General features: G+C 40.6%; 3 protein-coding genes across 4 annotated transcripts in view; all 3 read left to right on the top strand.

The window, feature by feature from the left end:
- Positions 1–2,119: 2,119 nt before the first annotated feature.
- p2ry13 (purinergic receptor P2Y13) lies at positions 2,120–4,109 on the top strand. The gene is made up of 4 exons (XM_049726273.2): positions 2,120–2,360; positions 2,704–2,895; positions 2,970–3,359; positions 3,468–4,109. Exons 2-4 carry the CDS (start codon positions 2,713–2,715, stop codon positions 3,915–3,917), a joined length of 1,023 nt encoding a protein of 340 aa, XP_049582230.1. The 5' UTR covers positions 2,120–2,360; positions 2,704–2,712; the 3' UTR covers positions 3,918–4,109.
- A 1,356-nt stretch (positions 4,110–5,465) lies between these two features.
- On the top strand, positions 5,466–13,341 carry mfsd1 (major facilitator superfamily domain containing 1). 2 transcript variants are annotated; one of them, XM_049726269.2, is made up of 17 exons: positions 5,466–5,743; positions 5,872–5,924; positions 6,364–6,476; positions 6,558–6,600; positions 6,683–6,750; positions 6,990–7,098; positions 7,182–7,284; positions 7,774–7,872; positions 8,063–8,174; positions 8,989–9,045; positions 9,141–9,297; positions 9,366–9,463; positions 9,541–9,653; positions 9,731–9,778; positions 9,847–9,913; positions 11,577–11,682; positions 12,428–13,341. In XM_049726269.2, exons 1-17 carry the CDS (start codon positions 5,569–5,571, stop codon positions 12,485–12,487), a joined length of 1,581 nt encoding a protein of 526 aa, XP_049582226.1. In that variant the 5' UTR covers positions 5,466–5,568; the 3' UTR covers positions 12,488–13,341. The 2 variants fall into 2 exon arrangements, with proteins under 2 accessions (XP_049582226.1, XP_049582227.1); XM_049726270.2 differs by lacking the exons at positions 11,577–11,682; positions 12,428–13,341 and adding an exon at positions 10,745–11,489 and having other exon boundaries at positions 5,470–5,743.
- Positions 13,342–14,101: 760 nt separating this feature from the next.
- The window catches only part of schip1 (schwannomin interacting protein 1), a 134,946-nt gene continuing 132,962 nt past the window's right edge, over positions 14,102–16,085 (top strand). The window contains exons 1-2 of the mRNA XM_049726264.2: positions 14,102–14,488; positions 14,567–14,657. Coding sequence (XP_049582221.1) covers positions 14,466–14,488; positions 14,567–14,657 — 114 coding nt within the window. The 5' untranslated portion in view covers positions 14,102–14,465. The remainder of the gene's footprint in view (positions 14,489–14,566; positions 14,658–16,085) is intronic.

Raw genomic sequence — 16,085 nt, 5'->3', positions numbered from 1 at the left:
AGAAATGCATTAGAGTACATTTGAGGCCACCTAGTGGATAAACACAATACACACAAGTAGTTTTTTTTTATGTTACATTGATGGCTATTTCAATAAGATTGAATAACTGCGTCCCTAAATTATTTTTAAAAGGCACTTAATCTTCATCTTGGTTGAAGTGGTGCTTATTTCTGCTTGTTTTATACTCTGTTGTCAATACTGGATATGTAGCAGCTGCCCTCTCGTGGCTAAGGAATGCATTACATAGCATAGCATTTTTTTTCCCACTCCAAATTATTGTTAAATGGAGAAAGAAATATTTATTTATTTATTTATTTTTATTTAACTTAAAAAAAAATAGAAGCAAACTTGGTTCATTACTATCTATAAAGTAAAAGCAAAATTTTATTATATGTTTCATGTATTGAAACTTACTAGACCATACAGATATACTGAGTGAATTAAATTGAAGTGAAATAGTATCGATATGACATAAGTCGACATTCAGAGCGATAAAAATCCTGGTTGGTGCATTTTGTCCTTCTTTTTTGTGGGAGTGACACAAATTGGACATAAAACCGGATTATAAAATGTCTACTCTGACAGCAGAAATTTTACGATGCTATTGTAAAAGCTTATTGCGCTGTATAGTTTTCATTTTGATCTTTTATTTATTTATTTATTGCTTTTAGATTTACAATGGGGGGGGGTGTTGAGAAAACCTCACGCTTTTTTATTTGACTTGTGTTGTTCTTTTCAACACCTATCCAACTTTTAATTGCATAAACAAGATTGTCAATGCGTCACTTTTCAAGGCTAAGTTGTAATGTACAGAAGAATGCACTAGGGGGGGGGATTAAAACTACAATAAATTTGGACTTGGCAACCTCAGGGTTGATTTTCTCAATCATAGGCGCGCCGCTAAATTCACCTCCTTGTTTTTGGTGTCAAGATTCAAACAGGTGCGAATCAAGCATCTGTACGATTCAAGATTCAAGAGTCATTATTCGTTATGTGATTGTGACGTAAATATCAACCGCAAGTGATGAGAAAGGATGTGGCATACGTGGGTAAACGATTTACAAAATTAGCTGGAAAATAAATCAATTTTATTTTTTAAAAATGTTACAATTATTTTCCATTTTTGCGGACCACTTCCAATACCGCCAAGGACCACTAGAAGGCCGCGGACTACCGGTTGATAATCCCGGATAATCGAAGTCTTATTGCTGTTTTACTAGTTGAATATAAAACGTAAAAATTAGGGGAGTAAAAATAAAAATTATTTCTCATATTTACGCATATTCTGGGTTTGTTTGTTAGGTACACGATGATTCTGCTGTGATTGTTCGATGCTTGTGAATCAACTGCGGGGTTATTAAAATGTCATATTTAGGAAGAGTGAGGTTATCCCGGGGCAGATTCTTCTTCTCATGTGTTGCAAGCAGGGAAGCCCACGCGCTTACGTATAAACTCTGACATTTGAGAATTGCGCTAAGAATGTGTTTTCCTTCTTCACGTTTTGCTGAAACGCCATTTGAGAAGATGACTCTTTCTCATGAGTCATTTTTGTTTCTTTTGTGGGAAATGTGGTTATGACATGTCAAAATATGTCTTTTTATTTCCTTCATTTTTTTTTTTTTTTTCTCAAGCCGCTGCGCCTTACACTTTATCACCGGTTCATGTAGTAAACCTCCGTTAATTAAACGATCGCCCAGGGGCCAGCATTTCAACTAGTCCATCTTTTCCCATCTGCTGTCATTCCTGGTCCGGATCCAACAAGCAAAGTCACACAGGAAATTATGCCTGTCATGTTCTCTCAAAGCGCTCCTTTTATTTATAGAAGGGCGCAAAAGGGAGGAAAATTCTATAAAGCATAAGGAACCAATATGACACATTTTGAAGTTCTAAAACTCACGTATTTATTTTTTTTAGTTTAGGGTTAGGAAGAGTGGGCAGGAGCGTGCAGCAGGCCCACAGAGAAGGGTCCCCTGGAACGTGCCCGTGGTATTTGTTTATCGATTGGCACGCACGGGAGCCAAAACCTCTCGGGGAACAATTGGGACAGGAAGTGTGCAAGCAAAGTGTCTTTCACTCACAGGAAGCCTGGCAAAGTCATTGGGTGGATTGGGGGGGGGGAGTCGCTTTAAAGACAGCACGCACATATTTAAATAGGAGTCGTTCAAGCGAATTTACTGAAGTAACATATATGTTCAATTGGACTTTCTTTGCTTGGCTAACTTCCTGTAGCTGGCAGCAAGTGAAAGCGGAATCGGATATTTCACTTCTTCCTTTTTCTGAAATATTGCGTTTTTTGCTCTCATCCCAGCCTTATATGTTCTTCTTCTTCTTCCCGTGCCTCACAGTCAGGAGGACATAAGGTAAGAAGCAATCATTTCTAGAACTTCCTTTTAAAAAAGACAATTTGTACTGGTGTGAAGTCACAAAAGTAAATTAAGTTTTATTTTTCTGTACGTTTGTTGCCATGGCAGCTGGTGCTTACGGTTTTATCACGCACGAGAAGAAGGTCTTTTATAATAAGTAATGTATTCTAAAATGTTTTTTTTTTATGAATACAAATGATCTTCCTTGTGTGGAAGCTTAATTTGACACAGTAATGTAATTGTTTTAATATGGTGAAGCAGCATGGGGTTCGTGATCCCTACTTATGCTTGTTATAAGTGTAAATAATATCTATTCTAAATTTTTAATATCTTTCTCCAGAAAGACAAGATGAACGACTCGCAAGCCAACGCTTCCTTCAAGTGTGTCCGGGATATCAGCGTGACCTCGGTGCTGTTCCCATGGCTGTACAGCATCATCTTCATCCTCGCCCTGCTGCTCAATTCCATGGCGGCGTGGGTTTTCTTCACCATTCCCAGCAAGTCCACGTTCATGGTCTTTCTAAAGAATGTGGTGAGTGGATTTTAAATCAGGCTCTTTTGTGATATTATTGATAGAGACAAATAAGTGATGTATTGAAACAACAGGTGGTGGCTGACTTGTTGATGACCTTGACCCTCCCCCTGAGGGTCATGAGCGACACCGATGTGGGCGGGGGTCAGCTACGGGCCTTCCACTGCCGTTACTCGGCCGTTCTCTTCTACATCACCATGTACATCAGCATCATCTTTCTGGGCCTCATCAGCCTGGACCGCTACCTGAAGATAGTCCGACCCTTCGGCAAAGGCGTCCTGCAGCGGGTGTGGGTCGGCCAGGTGCTGAGTGGCGTCGTCTGGGTGGTCATGTTGTCTTTGGGGCTGCCCAACGTGATCTTAAGCGACCAGCCGCCACGCTACTCTAACGGACGGGTCAAGTGCACGTCCATGAAGAGTCAGGCCGGCTTGGATTGGCATGAAACATTCATCTACTTCTCTCAGGTATGGAGAATTGAAGTCGTTTGATTAGGTACAGCAGCAAAATATTAATTATTCATTGGGTCTAATCAAAGATGATTCACTGTGTTTCCTTTGGTCTTCCCCCCGTAGGTGATCTTCTGGGGAACGCTGGCCCTGATGGTTTTCTGCTACACATTCATTAGCAAGAAGGTGTATGAGTCATACAAAGCCTCAAAGAGCAGTTCTGAGGCAGCTAGCCGGAAAACCAAAGCAAAAGTTTTTGTGGTTGTCGCCGTCTTCTTCGTCTGCTTCGCCCCTTACCACTTTAACCGAATTCCCTACACTATGACGCAAACCGGCAATGCCATCAGCAAGTGCCGGGTGAAGAACGGGCTCTACATCGCCAAGGAGACCACGCTGTGGCTGTCGGCCACCAACGTGTGCCTGGACCCGCTTATTTACGTGTTCCTGTGCAGCATGTTCAGGAATAGACTCATGGCCGCGCTCCGACGCAAGCCCCTCCCCAAGGGAGATTCTCCCACTGCTACGTCCACTCAGCTGGAGATGTCAAACAGCAGACTGGTTGGCCCACCAAAATAACACACAAACTTACATAAATGTCCAATATGTAAATATGTTTAATATTTTGTATCGAAGTAGATGAAAAAATGCTGGAAATTGGCGGGAAACTTGACACAAGTCGTTCAGATTTGGCCCGTCACAGATGGAGTTAGCTTTTAGCACTTAGCATCAGATTAAATTAATAAAACAACAGAAGACTGCAGCAGATCATGACGTTGCAAAAATGACCACGCTGAATTCCTGCCACACACGTTTGTCAAGTCACTGGACGCATGATGTCAAGTGTCCTCAAAGTCGTTGTCAACTTCCTGATCTCTAATCTCCTTAACCGACACTTTCCCTTCTGTAAACTCCTAGGAAAACATTTAGTCAGCACTTTTGCAAACACACACACTGGAAAATTACAAAATGACTTTTTACTTTCCACCTTTTTAGCACATTTATAAACTACTTGTAGAGGGATTAACATTACCTTTCATCTGATTTACAATCATGTCTGCATGCAGATTTGATGAACGTCATAATGAATTATGATCATCCTCCATCCCACCACGTATTGGCTTTACTGCAGAGGCTGATATTTGGTCAGGAAATTAACGAGCTATTCGCCGCGGCCGGAGTCGCAGTTACTGGAGCCAGAAGAAAGGTCGTTTGTCACCCGACGATTAAATCCTTTGACAGCCGTGGCGGTGAGTTATTAGAAATTCAAAATGACGTTCATGGAAATTAAATCAACTCGGTGGATAGTGTTGCCTGGCATGCATGGACACAGGTCGGGGTCAGGGAAGAGTCAAGACGGGTAGGGAACAGGTCTGACACTTCCATGTTAGAGGCCGCCTGCTAATTGAACTTGCAGGACTGACTCTGTTTACAAAAAAAAAAAATCCTGTGGCATTTAAGAGTACAGATGGTAGTTGTGTTTAACAGCTGTGAGGATTATGAGGGGGGTTCTTGGATTAAAGTCTGGATCCCAAAATTTGGAGAACACCTGCTATAGTTAACAGTGCACACGCAAGAAAGTGACTTTCCCTCCTGCACTCTTAAAATCTACCATAAAGCTATCCTCATCAAATTGGCCGCTAGGGTGCAACATTTCCACAAAGTGCCTTGCACTTTACAACACGTCACATCAGTGCCCACAAACGCTGCAAAAATACTGGATACGCTCATTGTGCATTGTTTTATTTAGTTTAAAAGTTTTTAAATATTAATTTTTTAAGTAATGTTACAGGAATTTGATTGAGTCTATGTAATTTTAAGGGGTTGTTTCATGCATGTTGTCCCATACAGTGGCATCAGCCGATAAAATATGGTGCAAACACGTATATACCGCGCATCTAATCTTTTTCATGCTCGCCTTATTTAATTGACATTATAAATGAATTGTAATAATTTAACCGATTGCATGTATGATTTTTTAAAGTAATAAGTAATATAAGTTTTAAACCAAATACGCATTATTATTGTTATTATTATTATTATCATCATTATTATTGTTTTTATTATCATCATTATTATAATAATAATTATTATTGTTGTTACTTTGTCCACTTCCGGCATCCCGACTATCACGTGAGGTCACGTGACCCACATGTGCCAGGTCATGTGACGAGTCTCCCGTTTCTTGTTTGTTTGTTTTCCCGGTCAACTTTCCTAGCGAATCCCAATCATGGCGGGCATCGAGGAGGACCAAGCCTTACTAGAGGCGGACGACGGGGATGAGGGCGCCGTGTCCCGCGAAGAGAAGAGCGGTCGTGCTGGCACACCGCTACCGGCTATCTGCGACCCGGCGCACGGCTTACACCGGGTCGTTGTCCTGGTCTTCATGTGTTTCCTCGGATTTGGTAAGCGCGAAAAGGCGACAACGTGGAGTAGGGGGGTACTTTTTAAAAAAATGTCGGCTTCACCCAAAACTAGTGTTAGTGAAACGTTCAAATTATGTGCTTGTGTTTTTCCCTACTTCTTCCTCCAGGAAGCTACTTCTGTTACGATAACCCTGCTTCTCTTCAGACTGAAGTCCTTCTGGTAAATTGTTTTATATAGTTTTGTAAAAATGACAATAACACAGCAAATTTCCTGCATCTAATCATATTCCTCCAGTAAATCAAGTTTGTATATGGCCTTAAAATGTTCTTTCCCTCAACAAAACTGTCATTTCTGATTTAATATGTCCCCATTGGGGAAAGCACACAATGATGAGATTCATCAAAACGACCCCACTAGTGTGACCTTTAACCTTTACAACTCAATATAGATGTTTTTTTAAATAGAAGAACTAAAAATAAACAACTGAGATAATGTGTTGTGTTTATGCTGATAATTCTTCTTCAGTTCATGGCGAAAAAGTTGATTGAATTGATTGACTGATTCACTCGTTCATTCATAATTGTCCCGAGCAATAAACTTGATCAAATCAATTAGTAACACAGCACCTAGTGTTTACTTTTATCTCTCTTTTATGAAGGATTTGAACTTGAACACGGCCAAGTTCATGCAGCTATACGCCTGGTACTCGTGGCCCAATGTCATCCTTTGCTTCTTGGGCGGATTCCTCATCGACAGAGTCTTTGGCATCAGGTAATATCAACATTTTGTCATTTTCAGTTAATCAATTAAAAAAAAAAAATCTAACCGTGATTTCATGTTTTATTCTATTAGGCTGGGAACCATTATCTTTTCCCTCTTTGTTTGTGTTGGCCAGGTAGGTTGGTGTTGTTATTATTATTTTTAAAAAAAATGATTGAAATAAAATTCAATGGTTTTTTTTTTTACTGTTCTTACAGCTAATATTTGCCACTGGAGCTTTGGTAAATCGCTTTTGGTTGATGGAAATTGGACGTTTTGTATTTGGGTGAGGAAATTATTTTTAATATGTACTAAAATATTGGTTTACCACATGGAAAATAAAATTTAATTTTACTGTTCACAGACAACTAATGTGCTTTGCAGTTTAATTGAATTATTTAAATATACTTTTTTGTTTTTTTACACTGAAGCAAATTTTTTAAAAACATTTAATGTCTTATTTTTTTTAATGTCATCCAATTGGATGTAATTTTTTTTATTCTGATGCCTCGTTTTTGTGGATAGAATCGGAGGGGAATCCCTGGCTGTGGCCCAGAACACGTATGCGGTCAACTGGTTCAAAGGGAAGGAGCTCAACCTGGTGTTTGGTCTTCAACTCAGTATGGCTCGCCTGGTAAATAAAAAAAACAAAAATTTTTGCTCAGATGATGTTAAGAAGCAGCTCGGTATGAACGCATTCACTCTCGTGGTCCGCAGGGCAGCACGGTGAACATGAACATCATGGGCTGGGTCTACAACAAAGTGTCCGTCCTGGTTGGCTCGCCCGGTTACATCACGCTCGGCTGCTCGCTCATGATAGGTAGAGTAGAAATGTGAAACGACATCCGGGCGCGGTGTGCCGAGAGTTACATTCGAGCAAAAATCTCAGCTGACTGATGAGAAGGAGAACCAAAAGTGCAAGTTGCTGATTTATGTGAATAACGTCAGTCAGAAGAAGTGTCACTTCTCCTTTTTTTTTGTTTTTTTTTTGTTTCCCACATCAATGTGTCCAAGAAATTACGACTTTCTTGGGATAATTGCCAATTTTCTTGGTTTGTTCTTTGGATTTTATGAAGTTAAGTGGCACAGAAAATATCTTCCATTTTAATCACTCAAAAACAAATGTTTAACTTATTAAAAGACATTTTATATATTAAAAAAAACATTTATTTTTTTAATCCAATTTTGTATGTTTAGCCCTTAGCTATTAAAACAACAGCTCTCATCACGTGCCAAATGCAATTCAGCTTTTCCATCAATATTTGCGTTAATTACCATACCCGACTTTAATCCTATTTTCTCTCCTTAGCCGCCGTAACCTGCATTTTCTCGCTAATCTGCGCTTTCGTGCTGGCATTCCTCGACAAACGAGCGGAGAAAATCCTCAAGAAAGAGCAAGGCAAAACCGGTAAAGCGTTCAGACATCTTGTCACCACTTTTACGCCACCAGAAGTTATTTCACTGCCTGCTTTTAATTACAATATCTCTCACTTTAATTAAATCGCGCCGTTAAAGAAAAACACAGCTGTAATTGAATTATCCGGCCTTTTTTTTTAATGAGTTTCTGCTTCAATGCGAGTTTGTCTCTTGATTGTCAGGCGACGTAATTCAGCTGACTGATGTGAAAGACTTCCCCTTACCCTTGTGGATCATCTTCATCATTTGTGTCAGCTACTATGTGGCCATCTTCCCTTTTATTGGACTGGGACAGTGAGTATTACACAAGCGCCCCCTAGCTCCACCAGGAATCACCTTAAGCGCTTTTGTGTGTGTGTGTTTTTAATTTGTATTTATCGTCCCTGAATTAATTTAAATTGTTTGGAGTCGACAGCGTTGCAGTGGTTTACTAGTGTTAAACGGACATATATTTATTATCACGATTATCAGCAAGTGAATGCGACGATTAATCGAAAAATTCAAACCGGATTACCAAAAAAAAACGGCAGACTCAAAATATCCAAAATTTGGGGTTACACAAGTCGTTTTTATTTCCACTCTTCTCTAGCTAAAAAAAAAGCTGCGAGCTTGTCTTTGGAAATGTGCGCGTGAATTTCGAATGAGAGCATTTTATGTTGTTATTAAGTTTACCGATGCTATAACGATGCTTATAATTTACAATAATAGTTTCTTATGGGTGGGGGGTGAGCATGGCGGGCATCTGCCGAAAATATATTTATTGTCCTTGAGTGAACGAGGAAGCGAATTCTAACTCCTAAACAAGACGTCATTATGTTTTGAAGGGCGCGCTCGGAGGAGAACGGAGAGCCTCGTTAGACGAGCACAACGTCCGTGACTGCAGTACGATTTCGCGGCATGATGCTGCGTTATTATCAAGCCGCGGAGGGGAGGGGGAGAAAAAGGCTCGGCGATGAGACAAATCAATTGACGTGGTCGCAAGTTGAGAGAAATCACTTAGCGGCCGACGTAGCGTCTCCGCGTCGCGTAGTTGTCGTGCAAATGCGAGGCAAAATGACGGACGGCGGAAAAAAAGCTGCTAAAGTCTTAAATCCACATTTTTCCGCAGGGTCTTCTTCATCGAGAAGTTCAACTTTTCCCCGGCTCAAGCGAGAGCTGTCAACAGGTGCTTCTCAGTCGATAAAATTTATGGCGGCAGAGCATCATTTTCTGATTTACATCCTCATTTTTTTTTTTACTGTGCCTTTCTGACTCCTTCAGCATCGTTTACATCATCTCAGCGCCGGCATCTCCCGTTTTGGGCTTTCTGGTGGACAAGACGGGAAAGAACATCATTTGGGTGATGTGCGCCGTGTGCGCCACGCTCGCCTCTCACATGATGCTGGCCTTCACCTTCTGGACTCCCTGGATCGGCATGGTAAAGAGAAATCGGTGGGCGGGGCATTTCCTGTAGATGATATAATCTCAAATCTTTGTGTCTTCCAGTCACTGCTGGGCTTGTCCTACTCCCTCTTAGCATGCGCCCTGTGGCCCATGGTGGCTTTCGTGGTACCCGAGCACCAGCTGGGGACCGCCTACGGCTTGTACGAACGCTTCTCATTCCCCTTCTAATGAATTGTAGCTCATCGTGTTTCATTGACGCAAATGTTTCTCCCGATAGCATGCAGTCCATCCAGAATCTGGGATTAGCGCTCATCGCCATGGCAGCTGGAGCCATCCTCGACAATAAAGGATACCTCTTACTTCAAGTCTTTTTCTGTTCCTGCATCTGCAGTCAGTCCCTTTTCTTTTGTCAGCTATTGAACTTTTTTTTTTTTTTCATCCTTGACAATCTTTTGTCTTTCTTGCAGTTGCGTTGATGGCGGTGGTGATGCTTTACTTAGTCAATTTTCTAAGAGGTAAGAGAATGTTTTATCCCTTCTAACCCTAACCCTTAATCACTTCGTTCCTATTCCTCGCCCTCCAGGAGGAGATTTGAACCGGTCAGCTTCAGCCAGAACCAAACTCCAGAAAGAAGCCACTTCAGATGCGGAGTGAGTAGCTGCCGCTCTTCACCCGCCGCCGTCGTTTTTCCGCCCACTCTCAGACGTCTTAGAAGCGTAATGAACAGCCCACTCGTCTAATCAAGTGGCACACATATTTTGTGGCTCTTCTGAGATGTACTGGGCTGAGTCGACTATTTCGTCTGCTGGTATGTCTACCGGCCCCTTCATTAGGTACACCATCCACGATATGTGGAAGATCATGAAGACATGATAATACAAACAAAGCAATTGGCTATTTTTTAGATTAGCCTAGCAACACAAAGAACACAATTAGCCTAACAATGCAATATTCTAGTCCAATAATGCTAAATATTAGCCTAACAATATAAGAAGCTAGTTTGAATGAGAAAGTGGCAAGTATTGCTAAAGGTTAACCTACAAAGCCAGGAGCTAATTTGGGGGAATGCTAACAATTAGCCAAACAATTGAGGATATATTAAATGCTAAATATTAGCCTAACAATACAAGAAGGTCATTTGATGTTAAAGATTAGCCTGGCAATGCCACAAGCTAATTTTGGGAATGGTAAAAATTAGCTAAAATTCACAAGGCTATTGTTAAATATTTGCCGAGCAGTAAGATCGTTTCACAAGGCTATTGTTAAATATTTTTTTAGCAGTAAGATAGTTTTACAATTGAATTTTAAAGATTGTTTTGGTGGGCCGCACTTTACTTTTTGTCCTCGTTTTTTTTTTTTTTTTTTTTTTTTTTACACGGTGCGTTCCCAGGAGTGGGAATGAGGTCGCACCCGTTTATCTTTGTTGCCATCCACTGTATGTCTGACTAATGTATCTCCATGCTGTAATCACTATTTTCCAGATGATGATGTTGATGAGGGATCGCACGCAGTCTCTGGGCGTACAGAGGCAACAACCCGTACCGTCCACCCCTCAGCTGCCAATTTTGGGCCGTGGGGGCAGGACTGCGGGACTTGTGACTCTGCCCAGTGCTGCCATCTTTGGCGTTTTCCCACCACAGCTGAATATCTGGATGTAACATCTTATTTTTTTTTTTTTTTTTTTGGTCTTCTATTTAAGAAGATTTTTTTTAAGACTATTCAGTATCGGAATTGAGAGGAACCGAGCAACCCAAGATACCTAATTATCTTTTTATCCTGTGGAGTCATTCATTCAAAAGTGCATTTTTTTTTTTATCATTTGTGTATGTATATATAATTCCTGGATTCTCTCCAAGGGACCAGAGGGACTTGATATTTTAATCATTCGCACTACGGAACAGTAACGGCGGCTGCTTTAAAAGGGCATTGCTTTTTAATTGGAGTATTTGTCGTCATGTAATTATGTGATATGCTCCTCACTGGTTTGGGGATATATATATTTTTTTGCATTTCTGTCCACTTATTTCTTTAAAAAAAAAAAAAAGATGAATGTGTCCTTTTTAGGATACTTATTTCATTCAGTTCAAGTAATGAGCTGAATGAAAGAAATGATTAGCACGTATAAAAATGATTGATGGCAGCGGTAGTATTCTCCAAATCACTTGAATAATCATGAGTCGGATTTGTTAAACCAAGTAAAACATTTTGAATAAACGGCTTTGTGAACACCGCAGTTGTTTTTTTTGTTTATTCCTCACGAGGGGGGAGCATGTGAGGTTGTTGCAAAAAGTTCTAACTGTGTTTTTGGTGTAGGAACAAGAGGCGGCACAGTCAGCTGACCGAAGGCGACGTGGCTCGACTGTCACCAATGTCTGCGTTTGGATTGCGCAACCGCTATCTCTCCAAGCTTGGAGCGCAGGTATCGTGCAGAAATTTTGAAATGTTTTTAGAAAAGTCCTTTCAAACGAAAACTTTGGATTGTATTTCTGAATATTTTTATGGTTTCTTTGAAATCAAACAATGCTTTTCTTGTGTCAGTGGCTTTTTAGCTTTAGTGTATTTATAATTTGTTTTATTTTGACCTTTTTTTTTTTTTCAATGAATCAACTAAGTAGTTATTTAATGGGATACATTTTATATTTTATTTACTCTAGGGTTGCAACTAATTTTAATAGTCCATTATTTTGATTGGTGACTCTAATTAAAAAAACATTTTACCTCCTATTGCTTTATTAAAAAACAGATTTGAAATTGATAACAAACTTATGATGACTCATTTAATTGTTTGGTCAATGTCTTATTAGGTTTCAATGCAAAAAAAAAAAAAGCTCAATCAGCAAAAATGATCCAAAATTCCGTTACAAATCTGTAATTCCAAAAATTTGAAATCGCGTAATCAGCAATAAATCCTCGATTTGCTGTTGCTTAATCGTTGCACCTCTGATTTATACAAATATATCTTTACAACTTCAGAGTCGTATTTGTTGAAGAAAACGACTTTGGGGGCTTGGCTGTAATTCATTAGGCCTATAATGTGCTACTTCAGGTCTTGCCACTGAGCCAAGAGGATTGATTTTAATGCCCCGCTGATGTATTTGTTTATCCATCACCACCTCCTCGGCTCCAAATGAGGTCTTCTCCCGTTCTTTCCTCTCTGCTCTCAGCTGCCAGGCCACTGCTCCAGCCATCTGTCATCGCTCGCCCACAGGAGCATTCTGAAGTGATGCCCTTCATTCGGCCGTCTGCATTCCTCTGGCACTTTGGTCACGTGACTCCGCACAAGTATGCGATGACAATAAGAAATGGGAGGAGTGTTTACCGCCCTTCTGAACTCGTAGACATCACGTTCGTACCTTGAAGCCGCTTTCAACCTTCACGCGGGTGATTGTTATTCCGACAGGGTGGACAGGTATCGTCTTTCCTTTCCCTTGTTTGGTTTCAATTAATTGGGACAAACCACGGGTGGTGTTTTTTTTTTTCTTTTTTAATTTTTTTTATCACACAGGTTGATTTAGAAGAACAGAAAGGCACCGACTCCTTCATCTTCTAATTTTGTTTATTTATTTGAATTAAGAGCCTTGTGAAGTGTCCGCATGCTTCGGGCTACTCAGCACATTCACCACTTTCACATTCCCCCTGCAGTGGTTTTATAGAATACGTTAAATTACTTATTTAAATAGGATGAATCAGACTTGTTGAATATTAACTAATGCCTATAAAATAAAGAGTTATTAAAACCAAGGGGAGAAAAAAAAAGCTGGAGTTTGGACTTTAGAGTTATTCTTGCACTCATCACAAATGGGGGTACAGGAGGAATCAATTGTTCTCCTTAAGGGGTGATCTACACTAATGTAACGCTCAAGATTAAGTATTGGACACTAAAGACACATTTGCACGGAAAGTTTAAGTCAACTTTTGGTTTGTGATACTTCCTAAGAGTTTCCTGTGGACGATTGAGTGTCCCCAAAGTTTCTGCAGCGGAATGCGCCTTTAAAAGTGTACTTTTAAGGTCATCAAAGCGATGGCTTTGCTGTGATTGTTGCTGAATCGGACCAAAATAAAATCGTTAGAGGTGGAAGGATTATTTTATTTATTTATTTTTTTAAAGATCATTAATTCTAGGACAGTTTTTCAAATATTTTTTCCCCTGACTGCAATGCCTCAAAACAAATTGTATTGGAAGGATTACAAAGGCAAAATAAGGAGCAGTTTAATTTTTCTGTGAAATTTTTCCCACATTTTTCCCTTACAGGTAACCTATAAAGAAGCTTTATCAGCGGTTTTTGAAGATTTGGGGGGGTTGTATTTTTTTATTTGATCGTTTTGTTGGCCCTGAGGTATTCTTGCACACTCACACAAGGAAAAAAAGGTGAGGTCAAAGCTCTTAAAGTATTTTCCGTGCCCACAATAATATGTCCCCAAATTACCTCAAATGACAGAGTGAACACACACACACGCACAAAAGTTAATGCAATAGTTCTCATGGGGGCTTGGTGGGTTAATTGTCTCGAGTCAAATGCATTTACGCCATAATTGTGTGAAAAAACTCTGAAGTTGAGACATTTAAAGTAGAGGTACTCAAATCTAAATCTTAAAGGGACAATTTTTTTTTCTAAAGGTCAAATGCAATAATACAGAACTATTCAAAGCAAAATATCTGATTTTGCATTATAATTTGCATTTGGTTTATTTATTTTTTTTTAGCAGCAATACATAAACACAACAAGGTGAGTTTTGCTTTCTTAACATCTCAGATGATTTTATTTGCACATATGGTAACGGTAAGAACTGTTTTAAGTATTCACAATTTTTTTACTACAGTGGGGACTTGTTGCGGAATGTCCTCTTAATTCCTTTTAGTGAGTTTTCGGATAAATGTATTGCTGGCTCTACTGACGCTGATGTCTTTCTCAGGGGAAATGCATCTGGCACCTTTTTGGTGCATTTCCAAAGCATGCGCTTCCAGCGTGCACACGAACGCATGCTGTATAAAAACGCGCGCACACTCTCAGCATCCCATTGGCTGCGAGGGTTGCCCCCCCCCTACCCCCACCATCCGAGCCCAAGCACCCACCCCCCTCCAAACCAAGTCAGGTCATCTCTCCGGCTGCTCCCCTCTCAAAGTGTCCACTTGATCCGTGACTGGCTGCGGAAAGAAGGGGAAAGCGCTCGCCAGAGAAAGCCAGAGAGAGGGACAGCGCCATGCTGAGGAACTCCACGCACAGGTTGGTGTCACTCCGCCGCCGCCGATTCCTCTCCGCATCTGCGCGGGGAACGCGCTAACTTGAGCGGTGTCCTTGCAGAGGCATGCATCCGGGAGAGGAGGCGAGGATGCGAGGCGGGAGTAGCGTGGTGCGGGAGAGGAGACACCTTGCCCTGCGCATCAACAACCAGGTGAGATTTTTTATTTTTTTTTCTTCTCTATTGAAGCAGCAGTCTTAGCGTGGGTTGGATTCATGCAACAGAAAAATGTTTGTGTGGGTGGATCTTCTCCTCTTCCTCCTCACACTGTCTCCCACTCTCTCTCTCTCTCTCGGAGTGGCACAAGCAATGATGTAATCCACTTTCTGGGCTTTTAATGGGAGCAGGAAGTTGATCAGACGACGCGGAGGCTCATTGATTAGAATAAAAAGCGGCAGTAGATAGAAGAAGTAGAGTGGAGCCATTTGCACAACATTATCAGGCTCTCTCCAAGCCAACATGCAACTTTAATTGCCGAGGATTTCGCCTCGCTGTACTTCAAATGGACGGATTCAATTTGCTTTTTATCTGTATAGGCGAGAAGACACTTTTTTTTTTTTTAAATTCAATTGCCATGGCAACACCTTTAATCCTATTAAAGGTCTTCAGACAGATTGTGTCTTTTTACATTACGAGAATACGACGCTGTTTTTCAAGTGGGCCGAGGGGAGCAATCTTCCCTTCAAGGCACCTGATAGTTTTATTTTTTTTATTTATTTTTTTATATTGTCGGGTATACTACGCTGTTCCTCAAGTAGGTTGGAATTGTAGAAGGGTCTATATTAAACTGAGAATGAAATTTGGCCCGAGAAAATTGCGAAATATTGACATCGGAGCACAATTTGTAACTATTTATAGTATCACAATTGAAAAAAAGGATAGCTGTCATTCATTTATATTTTTTTATATATTTTTTTATATTTTGAACATTTTTTAAGGGACATATTTTGCTGCAAAAATCTGCTACACGCTTAGTTATCCCTGAAATGAAATAATGAAAAAAATCATTTAGTTCAGTTTGTCTTATTTTCTGAGAAAAAAAAAAAAAAGGTGAAACTTTTGGAACGGGGACAATTTTTAGCGTACTCTACAAGTCAGTCATCTTCTCCCTGCAAGCGTCGAAGTTCACCTGCTAGCAACCAGCTGCTGAATATTTCATAGCCGTGATGTAGTCTTGCGCATTATTGGCGGCTGAGCTGAGCACATTGAGCTTTGCGAGCCTCGCCGACGCTGTTCCATCACAGCTTTTCCAACTCGCACGTCAATATCGGCACACGAGGACACCGCTCGCTGCTTAAACTTCCTCCATTTTTCCGTTCTGCTCCAATCCATTTCCACTACTCCACCTCACAGTCGAGTTTCATTATGCCCAAAAATGACATTTCTCCCAAAATTGAGGCAGCTTATCTCCTTAAGAGTTCACCTCCGTGGAGGACACTTACCCCCCCTCCCTCGGAGAAAGCACTGTAAGCGCTAATCGGCGTGTGAAATATGAGTGAGGATATAGAAATGCAGTTTATTGGATATAGAGGCCAGTCCACTTGCTGGTGTCTGTGGGAGTGATTCAGGTTCATCACTCAG

The sequence above is a fragment of the Syngnathus scovelli genome, chromosome 7 (genome assembly GCF_024217435.2).
Source record: "Syngnathus scovelli strain Florida chromosome 7, RoL_Ssco_1.2, whole genome shotgun sequence".
Taxonomy (NCBI): Eukaryota; Metazoa; Chordata; class Actinopteri; order Syngnathiformes; family Syngnathidae; genus Syngnathus; species Syngnathus scovelli.
This window is presented reverse-complemented; position numbering and strand designations above follow the sequence as displayed.

Excerpts from the sequence above, each read along its gene's own strand:
- mfsd1 (XM_049726269.2), top strand. The coding sequence starts at position 5,569 with ATGGCGGGCATCGAGGAGGACCAAGCCTTACTAGAGGCGGACGACGGG. Across the intron at positions 9,654-9,730 it reads TTTCTGTTCCTGCATCTGCA|TTGCGTTGATGGCGGTGGTG; the intron begins GTCAGTCCCTTT and ends TCTTTCTTGCAG. Across the intron at positions 9,914-11,576 it reads GAAGCCACTTCAGATGCGGA|GAACAAGAGGCGGCACAGTC; the intron begins GTGAGTAGCTGC and ends TTTTTGGTGTAG.
- p2ry13 (XM_049726273.2), top strand. The coding sequence starts at position 2,713 with ATGAACGACTCGCAAGCCAACGCTTCCTTCAAGTGTGTCCGGGATATC. Across the intron at positions 2,896-2,969 it reads TGGTCTTTCTAAAGAATGTG|GTGGTGGCTGACTTGTTGAT; the intron begins GTGAGTGGATTT and ends TTGAAACAACAG. Across the intron at positions 3,360-3,467 it reads CATTCATCTACTTCTCTCAG|GTGATCTTCTGGGGAACGCT; the intron begins GTATGGAGAATT and ends TTCCCCCCGTAG.